Here is a 15,796-nt window from a genome sequence, read left to right as displayed (position 1 = left end):
TTGCTTTGATATTTTTGCTTTCTTTATTGCTTCCTTGTGGTCTCTTTTGAATTGTACATAGATGTCATTTATCTATGTTGACGGCTGTTGTGTCTAATGCCAGGTTTTTGGAAATTCTCTAGCATTTTTTCTTAGACTGAGCTTTTGTTCAGGTCGCTCACAGTTTCTGTCCCTGCGTTGTGCCATTAAAGAGTCTTTTGATTGCTAGTTGGTATTCATGGATGCACTCTGCTTGTCTTCTGCTGGCTAGGGACTTCTGGGAGTTGAAGTCCACGCATTAAAATTGCCAATGTTGAGAAAGGTGGCTATAGAGATACAATATATTTAACACTCTAAGGCTGTTCAGCGCTGCCATCAAACGGAGGGAATGGAACGGAATGGAATGGGAGAGGAGAAGAGAAGGAACGTCGGCTAGGATAGGATAGAACATAGGGAAGGGAAGAGGAGAGAAGGAATGCAGGATAGGGAAGGGAAGAGAAGAAAGAAGAGAGAAAAGGAGGAATGTAGGATAGGGAACGGATTCTTAGTGGCCAAGTGTGAAGGGCTTAGTCTCCGGGGCAGACGCGCTCAGGGGCCATCCAAGCAACAAGCGATAAATCCTGATCCCAGATCCAACCCTCCTCAACCCTAAGATCCAAAGTCCTTCCTGCGTGGCGCCTTCTCCGCTCAGAGCAAAGCCCAGCCTGGCCTTGGTGCCCGCAGGCTCTTCTCTTCTGCCCTTCGCTTCGCTCCTTTACGCGCGGGGAAGGGCGGCCACTGGGGACGTCTCTGGCCGCCGACGCCGCCTCCGAGCAGCTGGGCTGGCCCACTCGCCTTCTCCGCCCCTTCCCGGCTGTAGCCGAGCACGAGCAGCGGCCTCCGAGAGCCCAAGCGGCGGGGCTGAGCGGCAGAAGCGCCCGGCTGATTCGCCAAGGACGCGCGCCATGGAGAGCCTCGGGAAGCAACGCAGCGCGCCCCTCCGGCTGGGCATCTTGCTCCGGCACCTGGGGCCCCGCGCAGGATTCGTATCCTTCTCTTTCTCACCTGCAACCTCTGGGTCGCCTTTCCCCCGGGACTTGGCACCGCTTGGGCCCCGGCAAAGCCCGCCAATTGGAGCTGGCAGCCTGGAGGGGAAAGCTCAACCGGTTGGGGGAAGACTCCGGGGCTCCCTTGGTGCACTCTGAGCGTGGTTGTTTTCCTGGAGACCTTTCATGACCCAACTAGGCTATGTCATCGGTGCTGGAAGGGAGTTGGGTTTGCAGGGAGGAGGAGGAGGGCTGTGGGGTTCTTGGTGCTCTCTGAACTTGGTTGTTCTTTCTTGCGGACATTTCACAACCCAACTAGGTAACTTCTTCAGTGCTAGAAGGAAGGGTTGTGGAAGGGAGGACGGTGGGGTCCTTGGTGCTCTCTGAGCTTGGTGGTTTTCCTGGAGACGTTTCACGACCTGAAGTAGGTAACTTCATCAGTGTTAAGAGGAGTGTGTGTATTCCTTTCTAGCACTGATGATGTTCCCTAGTTGTGCCATGAAACATCTGCAGGAAACCCACCAAGCTCAGAGAGCACCAAGGATCCCTTACAGTCCTCTTCCTCTTCCTCCTCCTCCTTTCCACAAACTCCATTCCCTTCTAGCACTGATAATGTTACCTAGTTGGGTCATGAAACGTCTGCTTTGTAACTTTGTAACAAACCCACCCCCTGCTTTGTAACTACTAATTAGAAATTAGCAAGATATACTAATCTATGCATTGTGCAGATGTTATAGTTTATATATGTATATACATTTTTTATCACATCTTGCCATACTTTACGATGACATATTCTTTAACTATCCTTATGTTTGTCTATTATCTATTTCATTGATCATCTTTCTTTAATGATTCCTTAATCTTTGTTTCTATTCTCTAACCCAGAGGTCTTCAAACTTGGCAACTTTAAGACTTGTGGACTTCGAATTCTGGAAGTTGAAGTCCACAAGTCTTAAAGTTGCCAATTTTGGGGATCCCTGCTCTAACCAGTTGCACCATACATATTCCAAACCAAATATATCATTTATTTCCATTGTCAGCCTATCCATCTCTGCACATTCTAGGACTTTCTTTATCACCATTCCATCAGAAGGTATACTTTCATTTTCCCAATTTTGTGTGTAAACAATTCTGGGCGCTGTTATTATATGTAGCATTATATATTGGATTTTTAATTGTAGTTTTTTATTAATATGCCTAGTAGAAATACTCCCGGTTTTAATTATTTGTTGTTTGGCCACTTTCCTATCCTTACCCAATATTTCTTTGCTTCTGGGCATGTCAACCACATATGTTCCCTGCTTCTGTTTACATTTCCAACATTCTGTTGATCTATTTGGAAACATTTCTGCTAATCTTGCTGGGGGTAAATGCCAACAATAAAGCATTTTGTATACATTTTCTTTGTATGCAGCCGACTTTGTCAATTTATAATCCCCCCCCCACACACACAATTTTTCCCAGCTCTCTAATTCTATGGTTGTATAGCCGAATTTTTTTGCCCAGATTATCATGGTTTTTTTTTTACTATTTCTTCTTCCATTTTGAATCTCAATAAATAGTTGTATGGTTGTTTTTTAAATCATTTTTTCCTCTGTCCCCTGTAACATTTTATCCAGCTCTTGTTGCTCTGTATAGAAATTATAGTTTTCTGCATCTTTTTTGTATCTTGGCTGGATTTGCATGTAAGGCCACCAATCTATATCGATTCCCTAGTTTTTTAATTCTTGCTTTGTTTTTAATTTTCCTTGGTCGTCTAATATATCTTTGTATCTTGCTATTTCGTCTAGGTCCAGCATTATTTGGGTATATTAGTGCTCCTATAGTTGATATACCAGAACGGTATTTTATTGTAGTGGTTCTTCTTGATTTTCCCCATGTTTAATAACAAGTGCTTGTAATTTGGTGCCTTTGAAAATTAGTATGTGTTTTGTTTTTTCCTTCCCCTATGAATGCATGCCAACCTAATTGTAAGACGTAATCCTCTATTGCCAGAATCCTTTTGTTTTTTTAAATCTATCCAATCTATATTATCCATGTCAGCGCTGCTGCTTGATAATATAACTCCCAGTCTGGAAGTCCAAAACCACTTGGTGTTTCTATTATCTTGTAGTAGTTTTAATTTTATTCGTGATTTTTTCCCTAGCCAAATAAATTTTGATGTTAATTTGTTGAAATCTTAAAAAAAAAATTCTTTCCTAATGTTTGAAATAGAAATAGAATTTTTGGTAATATATTCCTTTTAATTGTGGCTATTCTTCCGGTTAATGAGAGTTGTAGTTTTTTTTCCAGTTGTCCAAGTCCATTTTTATTTGCTGAAGTATTTTATTGTAATTATCCTTTTTAATCAATGAGCATTTCGCCAGATTTCCAGGTATTTGACTTTCTTGGTTATCTGCATATCCATTTTTCCCTCTAGTTCTCTTTTTTGTTTATTGGTAATGTTTTAAGTTATTGTCTTGTTTATTTTAAGTCCAGCCACTTTGCCAAATTCTTCTAATTTTTGAACTAGTTTGGGTCCATTTTCCAATAGTTCCTCTGGGATAAATACTAAATCATCCGCATATATTTCTTTATGTAAGAAGGAAATATCCCAATTGAGCCAAAAAAAAAGGAACATTTTCCAGCTCCTTCTTTATCCATCAAGCCTTTAAATTTCAAACTGGTCCCAGCTATAAGATAACTCCAGAGGGAGGTGGGTAATTTAAATGGGAAGACGCTATATTATATTTAATTTATTTCTGTTTTATGAGAGCAACTCCCGTGATTATAAATGTGTTCTGAGTGCATTTCTCACAAGATCTGCCATCAAAGCAAGCTTTTAAAATTTTCTTAATTTGATGTCAAGACACCTTTTCCAACTTCAGCCCTTCTGAAATGCCCAATGCAGTTCCGGTAAGTAGAACTTTACTCTGAGTTTAGTCTTGGATGAAAACACAGATTTAAAAGTTTGCTTCATTTTGCTTCCTTCATGCATTTAGCAGTATGTTTATGTATGTGTGGTTCAGTTGTTTTTAATTTTGGTTTGTGAAGTTAATTACTTATCTTAAACTGGTCTTTCTGCTGGTGATTTTCTTGCAGTGTAATACATGAAGTATTAACGTAATTACCCTGTTTCCCCCAAAATAAGGCCTCCCTGGATAATAAGTCCAATGGGGCTTTTGAGCGCATGAGCTAAAATAAGCCCTCCCCGAAAATATTGCCACACAGCAGCAGCCATGAGGTGACCACACTCGCCGTCTCCTGCACCTCAAAAGTAATAAAACTTCCCCGAAAATAAGGCCAAGCGCTTAGTTCAGGGGTCAAAAGAAAATAATTTTATTTTCTTATATGTCTTATTTGTTGGGGAAAACACAGTGAGTAGTTTAGAGTTGAGGCAGGGTGGTGTTTTTTTTTATGAACATCTCTCATTTTCAGAAAATAACATGCCACTTCATGCCACAGTAACATGCAGAAGGTGCTGTTTTTCAGAAGGTAACTGCACTTTCCTTTTTTTTTCTTTTGAAGACGTTTCGCTTCTCATCCAAGAAGCTTCTTCAGCTCTGACTGGATAGTGGGGAATGTCAGAAGCTTCTTGGGTGTGAAGCGAAACGTCTTCAAAAGAAAAAAAACAAAGAAAGTCCAGGTGCCTCCTGAAAAAAAAAGCACCTTTGCGACAACCAGGACCTGGATGACGGAGAATCTCTACTGACTTTTAGCTATGCATTTGGGATGGACACCCTCGGAATGGGGTGGGAGAAGGAATAGATTTCCAGAGGGAAAAAATTGCAGACTACAGGAACCATTTGCACCACTCAGGGGACCCTGAGGACACAGGTAAAGCTCCAAGTGGCCTCAACGACCCTCTAAAAGGATGCAAATGAACAGCTGTCTGCAAGGAGTATAAATCCTTCCCTTCCCCACCATCCACTCAGAGCTGAAGAAGCTTCTGGGAGGAGAAGCGAAATGTCTTCAAAAAGAAAAAAACCAGAAAGGTGCTTCCTGAAAAAGCACCTTGGGGACAACCAGGACCTGGATGACGGAGAATCTCCACAGGCATGGCGAAAGCATTGGGCAGCACAATTCCAGCTACACAAAAGAGAAGACGGTGGATGCCATGCAAGGCTTCTCTTCTTCGGAGGGAGCAAATTTCTCTCGCTTTGCAAAATGCGGCCAAAGATTCACACAAAAGCCTTACAATGATGGTTCGAAGTTACAACAGCACTGACAAAAAGTGGCATGACCATTTTTCACACTTAAGGACTGTTGGAGCATCCCTGGGGGGGGGGGGTCACGTGATTTAAATTTGGATGCTTGGCAACTGACTCGTATTTATGACAGTCGTAGTACCCCAGCATCACGTGATCCCCTTTGGCAAATAAAATCAATGGGGAAGCCAGATTCACTTAACAACCCTGTCACTAATTTAACAGCTATACTGATTCCATTAGAAACATGGCAAGAAAAGTGGTAAGATTGGGGGGGAAATTTACTTGGCAAATTTCTCACTTAGCAACATTAATTCTGGGCTTGATTGTGGTCATAAGTCAAGGACTTCCTGTTCTGGTTCTCCTTCTCTAATTTCCCTTCTCTTTAGGACAATGAGCAAAATCTTCAGAAATACGAACTGTTGTCACCTACGACCACCATTCTCCTTTCCTTCTATTTATTCCCCAGCCAGGGAGGGGCCATGCAGCATCCAAGCTTGATTTGCTTCCCGAGTTGACTCCTTGTCCTCCATTGTTCACCTCTCATAAATGCTCTGCACATACGTGCATCTCCGGGGGCTGGGAAATGTCGGACATACCTAGCTCTATCTCTCCAGCACTGGCCCAAGTTTCTCCCCAACCTCCTCCACATCCAAGTCTGTTGCCAGATTTGCTGGCAGCTGGCGGGCCACGACATTTTGTATTTATTGCATAATTCTGTAAAATATCCCAAGGTTGCAAGTTTTAATTCCATATCAATTTAAAAAATCAATATTTCATGTTCCCACAGTTACACCTTGGCTAATGACATCCTAACTCTGGAGCAAAGACGTTTCTATGAGGACAATGGATATCTGGTCATCAAAAATCTGGTGGCGGATGAAGACATTGAGCGCTTCAGGTAAAACAGAGACAGGTATCCTTCGCCCATGTAGTTAAAATCATTCAACCCTACACCTTGAAGTCCACAACTCCAAGAATTCTGAGAGTTGAAGTCCTCAACTCTAAGAATTCTGGAATTGAGGTCCACAACTCCAAGAATTTTGAGGGTTGAAGTCCTCAAGTCCAAGAATTCTGAGGGTTAAAGTCCTCAACTCCAAGAATTCTGAGGGTTAAAGTTCATAACTCCAAGAATTCTAGAAGTTGAAGCCCACAAGTTTTAAAGTTGCCAAGTTTGGAGACTCCTGCTCTATAAGAGTTCTGTTGGAAACCATGTCATTTGAGCAAGCTAGGACAAGTGAGCAGTTAATTAACTATCTCACTGCAGTTCGAGCTTCTGTAACTCCCGAAGGTGGTTGCAACCGTCTCGTCTGGAATTGTGCAAAAAGGTTGATTTTCCCTGTAATTCCGAGGGGGAAGTTTAAGTTATTTTCTGTGTGGTTGTTATTATTATTATAATGGTGGTGTGGGAACTTCCAGCAGCATGCAGAATAAACAAGCAAGGAGACAAGTGTAGGTGGCAGATTACAATGTACAGTGGGAGAATTGTTGACAGATCTTGTAAAATTTCAAAAATGGATGTCTTGGGACATAGAATCATAGAGCTGGGAAGGAACCTTGGAGAGCTTTTAGCTAGACAACTTAACAAAATGAAGAAGCTTTTTTAAAAATAAATGAAGAGGCCCAGTGCTATTGCATCTTCTTTTAAATAGCAGAGAATAACTATATTTCCAGAAAGCCACATCAGTTTTAACAGCTTCTGTACAAGGATAGTTTGAAATGTAACACCACAAACAGTGTATATCAGCGGTTCTCAACCTGTGGGTCGTGACCTCTTTGGGGGTCGAACGACCGTTTCACAGGGGTCGCCTAAGACCATTGGAAAAGACATATTTTCGATGGTCTTAGGGACCGAGAGACCTGCTCCCAGTGTTTGGAGCCAGGGGAGAAGCGGTGGCGGTGGGCGCTGCCTTGCGAAAGGGAGGGGCTACCTGACAGGAGTGGCGGTGCGAGGACAGACGGCGCCCAGCCAATTGCGACACTTGATAAATCATAAAGAACCGGTAGGACAAGATGAAAAATAGGAGGGGGATATCCAACCTAGTACTGTATTTCTCTTTGACCCATTTTTTTTACTGTCTGTCTTCTCCGTTTTATTTTTATTTTGTTACCAACTGAAATGTTTCATGGACTTTTTGTAACAAGGTTAGAGGTTATATTATATTATAATATACATATTATTTTCATTAGCAAACCATTTCACAATATATAATTGCATATTCTTTTTGGGATTAATCACTATGCTTTAATTATGTTCAATTTGTAATAATGAAAATACATCCTGCATATCAGGTATTTGCATTACGATTCATAACAGTAGCACAATTGCAGTTATGAAGTTGCAAAGGAAATAATTTTATGGTTGGGGGCCACCACAACATGAGAAACTGTATTAAAGGGTCGTGGCATTGGGAAGGTTGGGAACCACTGGTCCAGAACAATAATAAAGCAGTCTTTAAAAAATAAGTCTAATCATTTGAACATTCTATCGGCATTTATAGTTGTTGACTTACCTCTTTGCAGCAAATGGCCTGATTAGCACAAGAAAAATAATCTGCCTCCCAGCAATTTGCCTCCTGGAGCAAACAGCCAGTTTCACTTTCAGTTTCAGCAGGGGCCTCCCGATCATCAGCTGTTTCAGGCTGCAGGGATTGCTTTAGCCTATTGCAGCCTCCGCAAGCCCCATTTTCCCCGTTTGGTGCAAGGAGGTAAATTGCTGGGAGGCAGAGGCCAAAGGGTGGGGGCCGGTGGGTGGGCAGGGCTACATTCAGTGTATAAGACGCACCCAAACTTTCACCCTCTTTTAGGAGGGAAAAAGGTGTGTCTTATACTCTGAAAAATAGGGTACCTTGCTCCTTCGCCTGTTCATTGTACAATTTAGCCTCCCAATATTCTGGGAGAATTCCTTTTTGACTCCCAGTGTAAAGTCTTAACGTGGAATGGATGCAAAGGTGGATGCGTTTAGAAGCGTTCTGGATGCCAATTTAAAATGCTTTCCCCTTTTCTTTCTTTTAACCCTGTTTTCAGGGAGGAGTTTGTCAAGATATGCCGAAAGGAAGTGAAGGTACTTGGAATAACCATCATGAAAGATGTCACTATCTCCAAGTCTGCAGCTGATGAGAATACCGTTTCAAAATTGCAGGATTTCATGTTGAGCGAAGAGCTGTTCAGATACTGCACCTTACCTCAGGTAAAAGCAGGACTACTCCGAAATCCTAAACCTTTGCATAAACATCTCTCTCCCCATCTCAAAACAACTTACCTTATGGGCGGCCAGAATCTGAAGAAAATACACTGTTCATTAAGCATTTATTTATGCATATCAAGGGAAATAAAAAATATAAATATTTTTTTTAAGTGGGGGGTATCAAAGTGCAGAGTTCCAAAAACAAATTATTACTAAAATTTGATAAAAGCAATTTAAAATGGAATTGGATCGAATACAATTTAAAATGAAATTGGAATGAAACATGATTTAAATTGAATTTGGAATAAAACACGACTTAAAATGAAATTGGAATGAAATACAATGTTTTAAAATGCAGATAAAATATGGTAAAATCATATTTCGGTGTCACCCCTGCCATCTACCCCAATCAGTACCACCTATGCCGATCTCAATCGAGGCGTTTTGCTTAAGCACTGTGGGCTTTGTTAAATGTCATTATCTGAGTCAATTTGCTTATACAAAATAATAATAGTATGACTAATAATAATAGTACTAACAGTATGTACTAATAATCTTTCATCGTCATTTACTTATACATATCGACAATCTTTTCTCTTCTAATTTCTCCCTCTTTTATCCAACCACGGATAAAACAAATCCTAAGTTATAAAAATACTCTGTTTCTTCCTTGTCTTTTATTTTGAATGTCAATCTATCCGTCTCCCCTCAATCTAATATTTTTCTAATTATATTTTCATCTGTAGGGGGTATCCTTCTTTTCCCAATATTGTGCAAATGCAATTCTTGTTGCTGTTGGCACGTGTCGTATTAAGCATGTAATCCCTTTATTCAGTGGTGAAATTAATTTTTTTTGGGGCCACTGGTTCTATGGGCGTGGCTTGGTGGGAGAGTCATGTGACTGGGTGGGCATGGCCAACTTTTTTTTCACTTTTTAAAGCATTTTTTTCCTACCTATTCGCCAGAAACGGTAGTTAAAAAAAAGCTTTAAAAAGTGGGGAAAAAAGGTTCTGTGAAACTCACCTCGCGATCGTTGGAACCTTTTTTTCAGTTTTTAAAGTATTTTTTGCTACCTATTCGCCAGAACTGGTAGTAAAAAAAGTCTTTAAAAAGTGGAAAAGTTTCTGACGATAGCGCAGCACAGGTGAGGGTCACGGAATCTTTTTTTCCACTTTTTAAAGCTTTTTTTTTTTACTACTAGCGAACCTTAGCATTTTTTGCTACCAGTTCTAGCAAATGGGTCAGAACGGGTAGCATTTCACTCCTGCCTTTATTATAGTTTTCGGGCATTACACCTAACAAAAATATTTCTGGTTTTAGATCTTATGGGTTGCTTTGTCATTTTCTCCCCCTAACCTTGGATGTACCCCCACTTTAGGTCTGGCTGCCATAAAAGCGAAGCGGGGATGAAGCGCCATGGTCGCAGATCTGATCATTACCGCTGGCGATTTCGTACCGCTTTTTTGTTCTTAATCACACCATTGTAAGGATTTGTGGAGGGTTTAAATATCTCTTCTTTTCTGAGCTGTTTTTCCCCCCCCCTTTAGATCGTAAAATACGTCGAGTGCTTCACAGGGCCAGACATTATGGCTATGCACACCATGCTGATCAATAAACCTCCCGACACAGGTGAGACGCAGAAGTGAACCCCGAAAAAGAGCTGACAGGGTTACACCTGTTCACGGATGGGAATGGCAGCTTTTGTTGCTCGGAGTCGGGAGAGGAGGGGATCTGCTTTTTGACACGAACAAGGGCAGATTCCCCAGTGGATAAACAATCAATCAGACCGAATAGAAGCTGGAAGGGACCTTAGAGGTCTTCCAGTCCTCCTCTTCTTCCGCTTCCTATCTCCTCCTCCTCCTCCTCTCTGCGAATCCCACTCTCTTCTTAGCACTGATGATGTTACCCAGTTGGGTCATGAAACGTCTGCAAGAAAACCTCCAAGCTCAGAGAGCATCAAGGACCAGACAATCCTCATCATCATCATCATCTTCCTTCTCCTCCCTGCAAACAGCACTCCCTTCCTAGCGCTGATGATGGTAATTAGATGGGTCATGAGAGGTCTGCAAGAAAATCACTAAGCTCAGAGAGCAACAAGGACCCTACGGTCCTCCTCCTCCTCCTCCTCCTCCTCCTCCTCCTCCTCCTCCTCCTCCTCCTCCTCCTCCTCCTCCTCCTTCCTGCAAACCCCACTCCCTTGTAGTACTGATGATGCTCCCTAGTTGGGTCATGAGACGTCTGCAAGAAAACCACCCAGCTCAGAGAGCCTCGGGGCCCCTTTGTTTCAACCCTGAGCTACAAATCATTCTCCTTGATTACCAGCGTGAATCCCTTTTTCTGAGACCAAGGAGATTCTCCTCCTTCTTTCCAGGAAAGAAAACTTCGCGCCATCCTTTGCATCAGGACCTTCATTACTTCTCCTACCGTCCTGCCGACCGAATCGTTTGTGCCTGGACTGCAATGCAAAAGGTGGACCAGAGGAACGGATGCTTGGTTGTGTTGCCGGGGACTCACAAGGGCTGCCTGAAGGAGCACAAGTACCCGGATTGGGAGGTAAATGATGGAGAGGCAGAGCGGGAGCTGGGCAGCAGTGAGGCAGAGGAACAGCTGGAGCCTGTTCCCAGTGTGCGCATGCGCAGAGTTGCCAATAGACAAGCACAGCTCAGAAAGGGTCGATTTGGGAGTAAAGCCACACCTTGGAGGTGATTGCCCCCCCCCCAAAGGAAACAAAAGAGGAGCTCACGGGGAGGGGGCTTTTGCAGGAAACAATTAGTGACCGTTTGTTCTGACCTAGGCTTCCTTAAAAAGCAAGAAGCAAAGTCTCGGTCTCTGCAAAACCTCTTTTATTTACACGACTGTGAATTCCTTTCGTTCACAGTCAGCAAAGCTTAGGAAACAGTCTTTCCGAGGAATGTTTATCAACACGAACCTCATCTTGTCTGGAGAGCTGCCAGATAACTAGTTTCCAAATGCAGAGCGAGGCAACACTTGGCACAGAGTCTCTTATAGGCACAAACAGAACTTTCCACTCTTGAAACGACCGAAGGAACGAATTGTTTCCTGCAAAAGCTCCCTCCCCGTTCTCTCCTCTTTTGTTTCTCATGGGAGGGGCCAACCACCTCCAAGGTGTGGCTTTACTCCTAAGTTGACTCTGCTTTCTTAGTTGTTCTTGTCTTCTGGCAGCTCTGCGCATGCGCAAACACTGGGAACAGGCTCCAGCTGTTCTTCTGCCTCACTGCTGCCTAGCTCCCTCTCTGCCTCCGACGCAGAGCCCTCCTCTAAGCTTTCCTCAGCCCCCAGGACTGGCCCATGTTCCTCCCCAACCCTCCTCACTGTCCGAATCTGCTGCCAGCTCCACTAGCTGTTGGCGGCCCACAACACCGTTTGAAGTGCCAAAGGCAACGGAAAAAGTGACTTATGGCCATTTTTCACTCTTACAACCTTTGTAGCAGCACAACTGTGTGTCTACCTTTACAACTGCACCAGGTTCAGGGAACACCAAGGACCCCTCATGTCAAGCCTGAGCTATAAATATTCTCCTGAATTCGGTCTGTTTTGTGTCTCTCAGGAAGATCAGAAGGAAATTTCTACCGTGTTTCCCCGAATAACAAGCCCAATTGGGCTTTTGAGGGCATGCGCTAAAATGAGCCCTCCCCGAAACTATTGCAACATCGCAGCAGCCATGCAGTGGCCACGCCCGCTGCCTCCTCCTGCGCCTCAAAAGTAATAAGACCTCCCCGAAAATAAGACCAAGTGTTTATTTCGGGGGTCAAAAGGAAATAAGTCCCTGTCTTATTTTTGGGGAAGCAGTACATTGTTTTTTCCCCCCTCCCAGGGTGGCGTAAACAAGATGTACCACGGGATCTATGACTATGACAAGAGTCTTCCCAGAGTCCACCTCCCCATGGAGAAAGGAGACACTGTCTTTTTCCACCCCTTGCTCATCCACGGCTCCGGAAGAAACCGGACAGAAGGATTTCGGAAGGTAATCCAGACGATCAGCTGGGTGTCTGAAGGTCCCCTGGGATCTTTCCTGCTTGGGTTCAAATCCAGGAATCTCTGGGTGTTACCTGAGCATTTGGGCCTCCCTTGTAAGGGTGTTGTTTAATAAGGCTTGGCATGGGGCCAATGAGCATTTCACAGTTGTGATGAAAAAATGATGAAACTTCTCTCTGTCTCTTTCCCTCCCTCCCCCCTCTCTCAATCTTTTTCTCTTTCCCTCTCTCTCCCCCTCCTTCTCCCTCTCTCCCCCGTCCTCTCCTTCTCTTCCTCTATTTCTCTCTCTCTGCCTCCCTCTCCCCCTTCTTCTCCCTCTCCCTCTCTCTTCCTCCCTCCTTCCCTCTCCTCTCTCTCTTCCTCTATTTCTCTCCCTCTCCCTCTCCTTCTCCCTCTCTCCTCCTTCCTCTCCCTCTCTTCCTCTATTTCTCTCTCTCTGCCTCCCTCTCCCCCTTCTTCTCCCTCTCCCTCTCTCTTCCTCCCTCCCTCCTCTCTCTCTTCCTCTATTTCTCTCCCTCTCCCTCTCCTTCTCCCTCTCTCCTCCTTCCTCTCCCTCCCTTTCCTTCTCTCTCTCTCTCTCTATCCTCCCTTCCTCCCCCTCCCTCCTCCCTTCCTCTCTCTTTTCCTCTCTCCCCCCTCTTTTTTCTCTCCCTCCCTCCCCTCCCCATCGCCCCCTCATTCTCCCCCCCTCTCTCCTCCTCCCTCTCTCTTTCTCTCCCTCCCTCTCCCTTTTAATGCAGGCTATTTCTTGCCATTACGCCAGTAGCGACTGCTACTATATTGATGTCAAAGGGACCAGCCAGGAGTTTTTAGAGAAGGAATTGGAAGAGATCGTAAGGCAGAAGTATGATGTAACGGATTCATCGATGAAAGTAAATATTTTCTTTCTTTTTCTTTTTTAAAAAACACCCTGCTCAGAAGGCCCTGTGCTTCTCTAGTAAGGTGTTAAATCATTCTCCATAGTTTAGAAGTGCCGTATTTTTCAGACTATAAGATGCACCGGAGTATAAGATGCACCAAGATTTTGAAGAAGTAAATTTTTTTAAAAAAATTGTTTTTGCACTCTTTAACCCCTCTGCATGCCTTGTTTTTTTTCAAAAAAAAAAGGGGGGGGCATGCAGAGCTTTGGGAGGTTCTTAGAGTGCTCCTGGGGGCTGCCCCCCCCCAAAATTGAGCAAAAAAGGCCCATTTTTTGCTCATTTCTGCCCTCCCCAGCCCCCAGGAGCACTCAGGAGGCAATGCATGGCCATTTTGCTGAAGGGGGCGGGGTTTTGGGAGGCCAAAAATGCTGTATTCAGTGTATAAGACGCACCCAGATTTTCACCCTCTTTTGGGGGGATAAAAGTGAGTCTTATACTCCGAAAAATACATGTAAGGAATACCATTTCAGTAGAAGTAGAAGTTGTTTATATGGGAAGACCATTTGATGCCGAGCTTGTCTGCTTATCGGTATTTCTTCTCTGATTTTATGAACTTTGCCTGATTTTATGACCTTTCTGGCCACAGTTGATAAGGAAATCACTTGCCGTCATTAAGTGAACCTGGCTTCCCCCACTGACTTTGCTTGGCAGAAGGTCGCAAAAGGGGATCACGTGACACACACACATTCCCCCGGGGAAACACTGCGGCCGTCATAAATGCGAGTCAGTTGCCGAAAGTCTGAATTTTGATCACGTGACCACGATGAGGCTTACAACAGTCGTAAGTGTGAAAAAACATCCCTAAGTTGCTTTTTTCCAGTGCCGTGGTCACTTCGTATGGTCACTAAATGAACTGTTGGAAGTCGAGGACTACCTGCTGTCAGAGTTTTGGCAGCGTGACTATTACTATGAGATAAACCCAGGAATAAAACACAGCACACAGAGCCTTTAGACAATTAATTGTGGTTTATATACAAATATATACAGACATATACATGGAAGATAAATCCCTTACCACTCAGCTATGGACACAAGGAGAGAAATGCAATACACGATGAGAAAGAGATGCCCTCTAATGGCCACATATATATATAGACACCTCATTGCATCAGCCTTGCCTTACATTTCATCGACTTACAAATTACAGCTTGCAACCTTTCATCAGCTGGCAGCTATTAAATCCTCTGTATCTTGACACCTGCATTGCGTTCCGAACGGGGGGAAATCTTGTTTTTTTAAATGAACATTCATGGCATTAACTAAACTTAACCCATTTATACCTTCCCGTGTGAATCAAGATAAATCTCAATATTCCTGTTTCGTTTCTCAGGCAATTTCGATGATACGGTGTCGACTTGTGAAAGGAGAGAGAAAAAATCTTTAAAACACTGTTCAGATCCATTCTCCAGTCAGCGAAGAAACCTCGGAGAATTCAGCATTTATTTTTTCTTACTCTTTGGGGGAAAAGGCTGTGCAATTAGTAGTAATCTCAAAGCACTTTGAAGGCTATCTGCATGTGGAAATCTATTCAAGGCTGAAATTCTAGGCACGTAAATTGTTAATTACAATTAATACAGTGAAATTTATTTCTGAGTAAAAAAAAAAAGAATGGTTAGAATTTAAGCTGCAATTCTACGCCAGTTTTACTTCGATTGTAAGTATTTAAATTGGTGTCCTAGTCTTGTTTAATAATGAAACCTTTAGCTGAGCTCAGATGGACTTTTAACTATATGTGTATAGAATTATATATTTGATTTAACAACTGTAACTGATATATGTAAGTAATTTAAATAAATTAAATTTTTGCAGCATTTCGAAAAACCTCAAGGCCTCTTTAAGCAAATTTAATCAGAATTCGAGCTAGGTTTTAGATTTTTCTTTGAAGGAAAATCTTTACTTTAATCGCAAACATTTATTATAGGTTTTCACCAGAGTGCAGAGCTTTAGATAGTTTTTCCGGTTTTCAAGAGTTAGAACGAGCTGTTTTATTTGAGAAGAATATCATGGATTGCAAAAGGTAGAATAAAGAATCAAGCAATGATTGAAAAAGCAGATTTCTAGTTTCTGCATATGAGCTTTTTCTTACATTAGAAGCAAAACAGCTAGAAGATGACATGAAAAATGGATACGTTTTTTTCCTCTCTTTTGTCTTGTTCCTCTTCAGATAAAGTTTCTGAAATATTTCTTCCAAGGGAGACTTTTAAGAGGAGGAGCAGGGAAAATCTTGCCCTAAGCAGTGAAGAGATATAATTGTGATGCCAAAATAAAACAATAAAGAACAAACATGGTTTCCCTGTTTTGAATAATCTTACAAATAAATAAACAAAAGGTATCATTGACAGCCACAGGATTTTGAACATAGTTCAAAGTTAAGTTAACCAGGGTGAGGGCTAGATTTTGATTGTGCCATCTTGTGACCGAGTAGCATAGAAAATTGGTGAAATGGAGATCAGTCCTTTATCCCCATCCTTCTTGAGAGAGAAATCAATCTCACAAGAGATA

General features: G+C 42.9%; 1 protein-coding gene across 1 annotated transcript; it reads left to right on the top strand.

Annotated features, from left to right (window-relative positions):
- The first annotated feature begins 758 nt into the window (after positions 1 to 758).
- On the top strand, positions 759 to 15,577 carry PHYH (phytanoyl-CoA 2-hydroxylase). The gene is made up of 10 exons (XM_081957573.1): positions 759 to 868; positions 899 to 1,004; positions 3,853 to 3,899; positions 5,982 to 6,092; positions 8,219 to 8,381; positions 9,926 to 10,007; positions 10,750 to 10,931; positions 12,214 to 12,363; positions 13,115 to 13,246; positions 14,625 to 15,577. Exons 2-10 carry the CDS (start codon positions 924 to 926, stop codon positions 14,676 to 14,678), a joined length of 1,002 nt encoding a protein of 333 aa, XP_081813699.1. The 5' UTR covers positions 759 to 868; positions 899 to 923; the 3' UTR covers positions 14,679 to 15,577.
- The last annotated feature ends 219 nt before the right edge of the window (positions 15,578 to 15,796 follow it).

The sequence above is a fragment of the Natrix helvetica genome (genome assembly GCF_964273705.1).
Source record: "Natrix helvetica genome assembly, chromosome: 6".
Taxonomy (NCBI): Eukaryota; Metazoa; Chordata; class Lepidosauria; order Squamata; family Natricidae; genus Natrix; species Natrix helvetica.
This window is presented reverse-complemented; position numbering and strand designations above follow the sequence as displayed.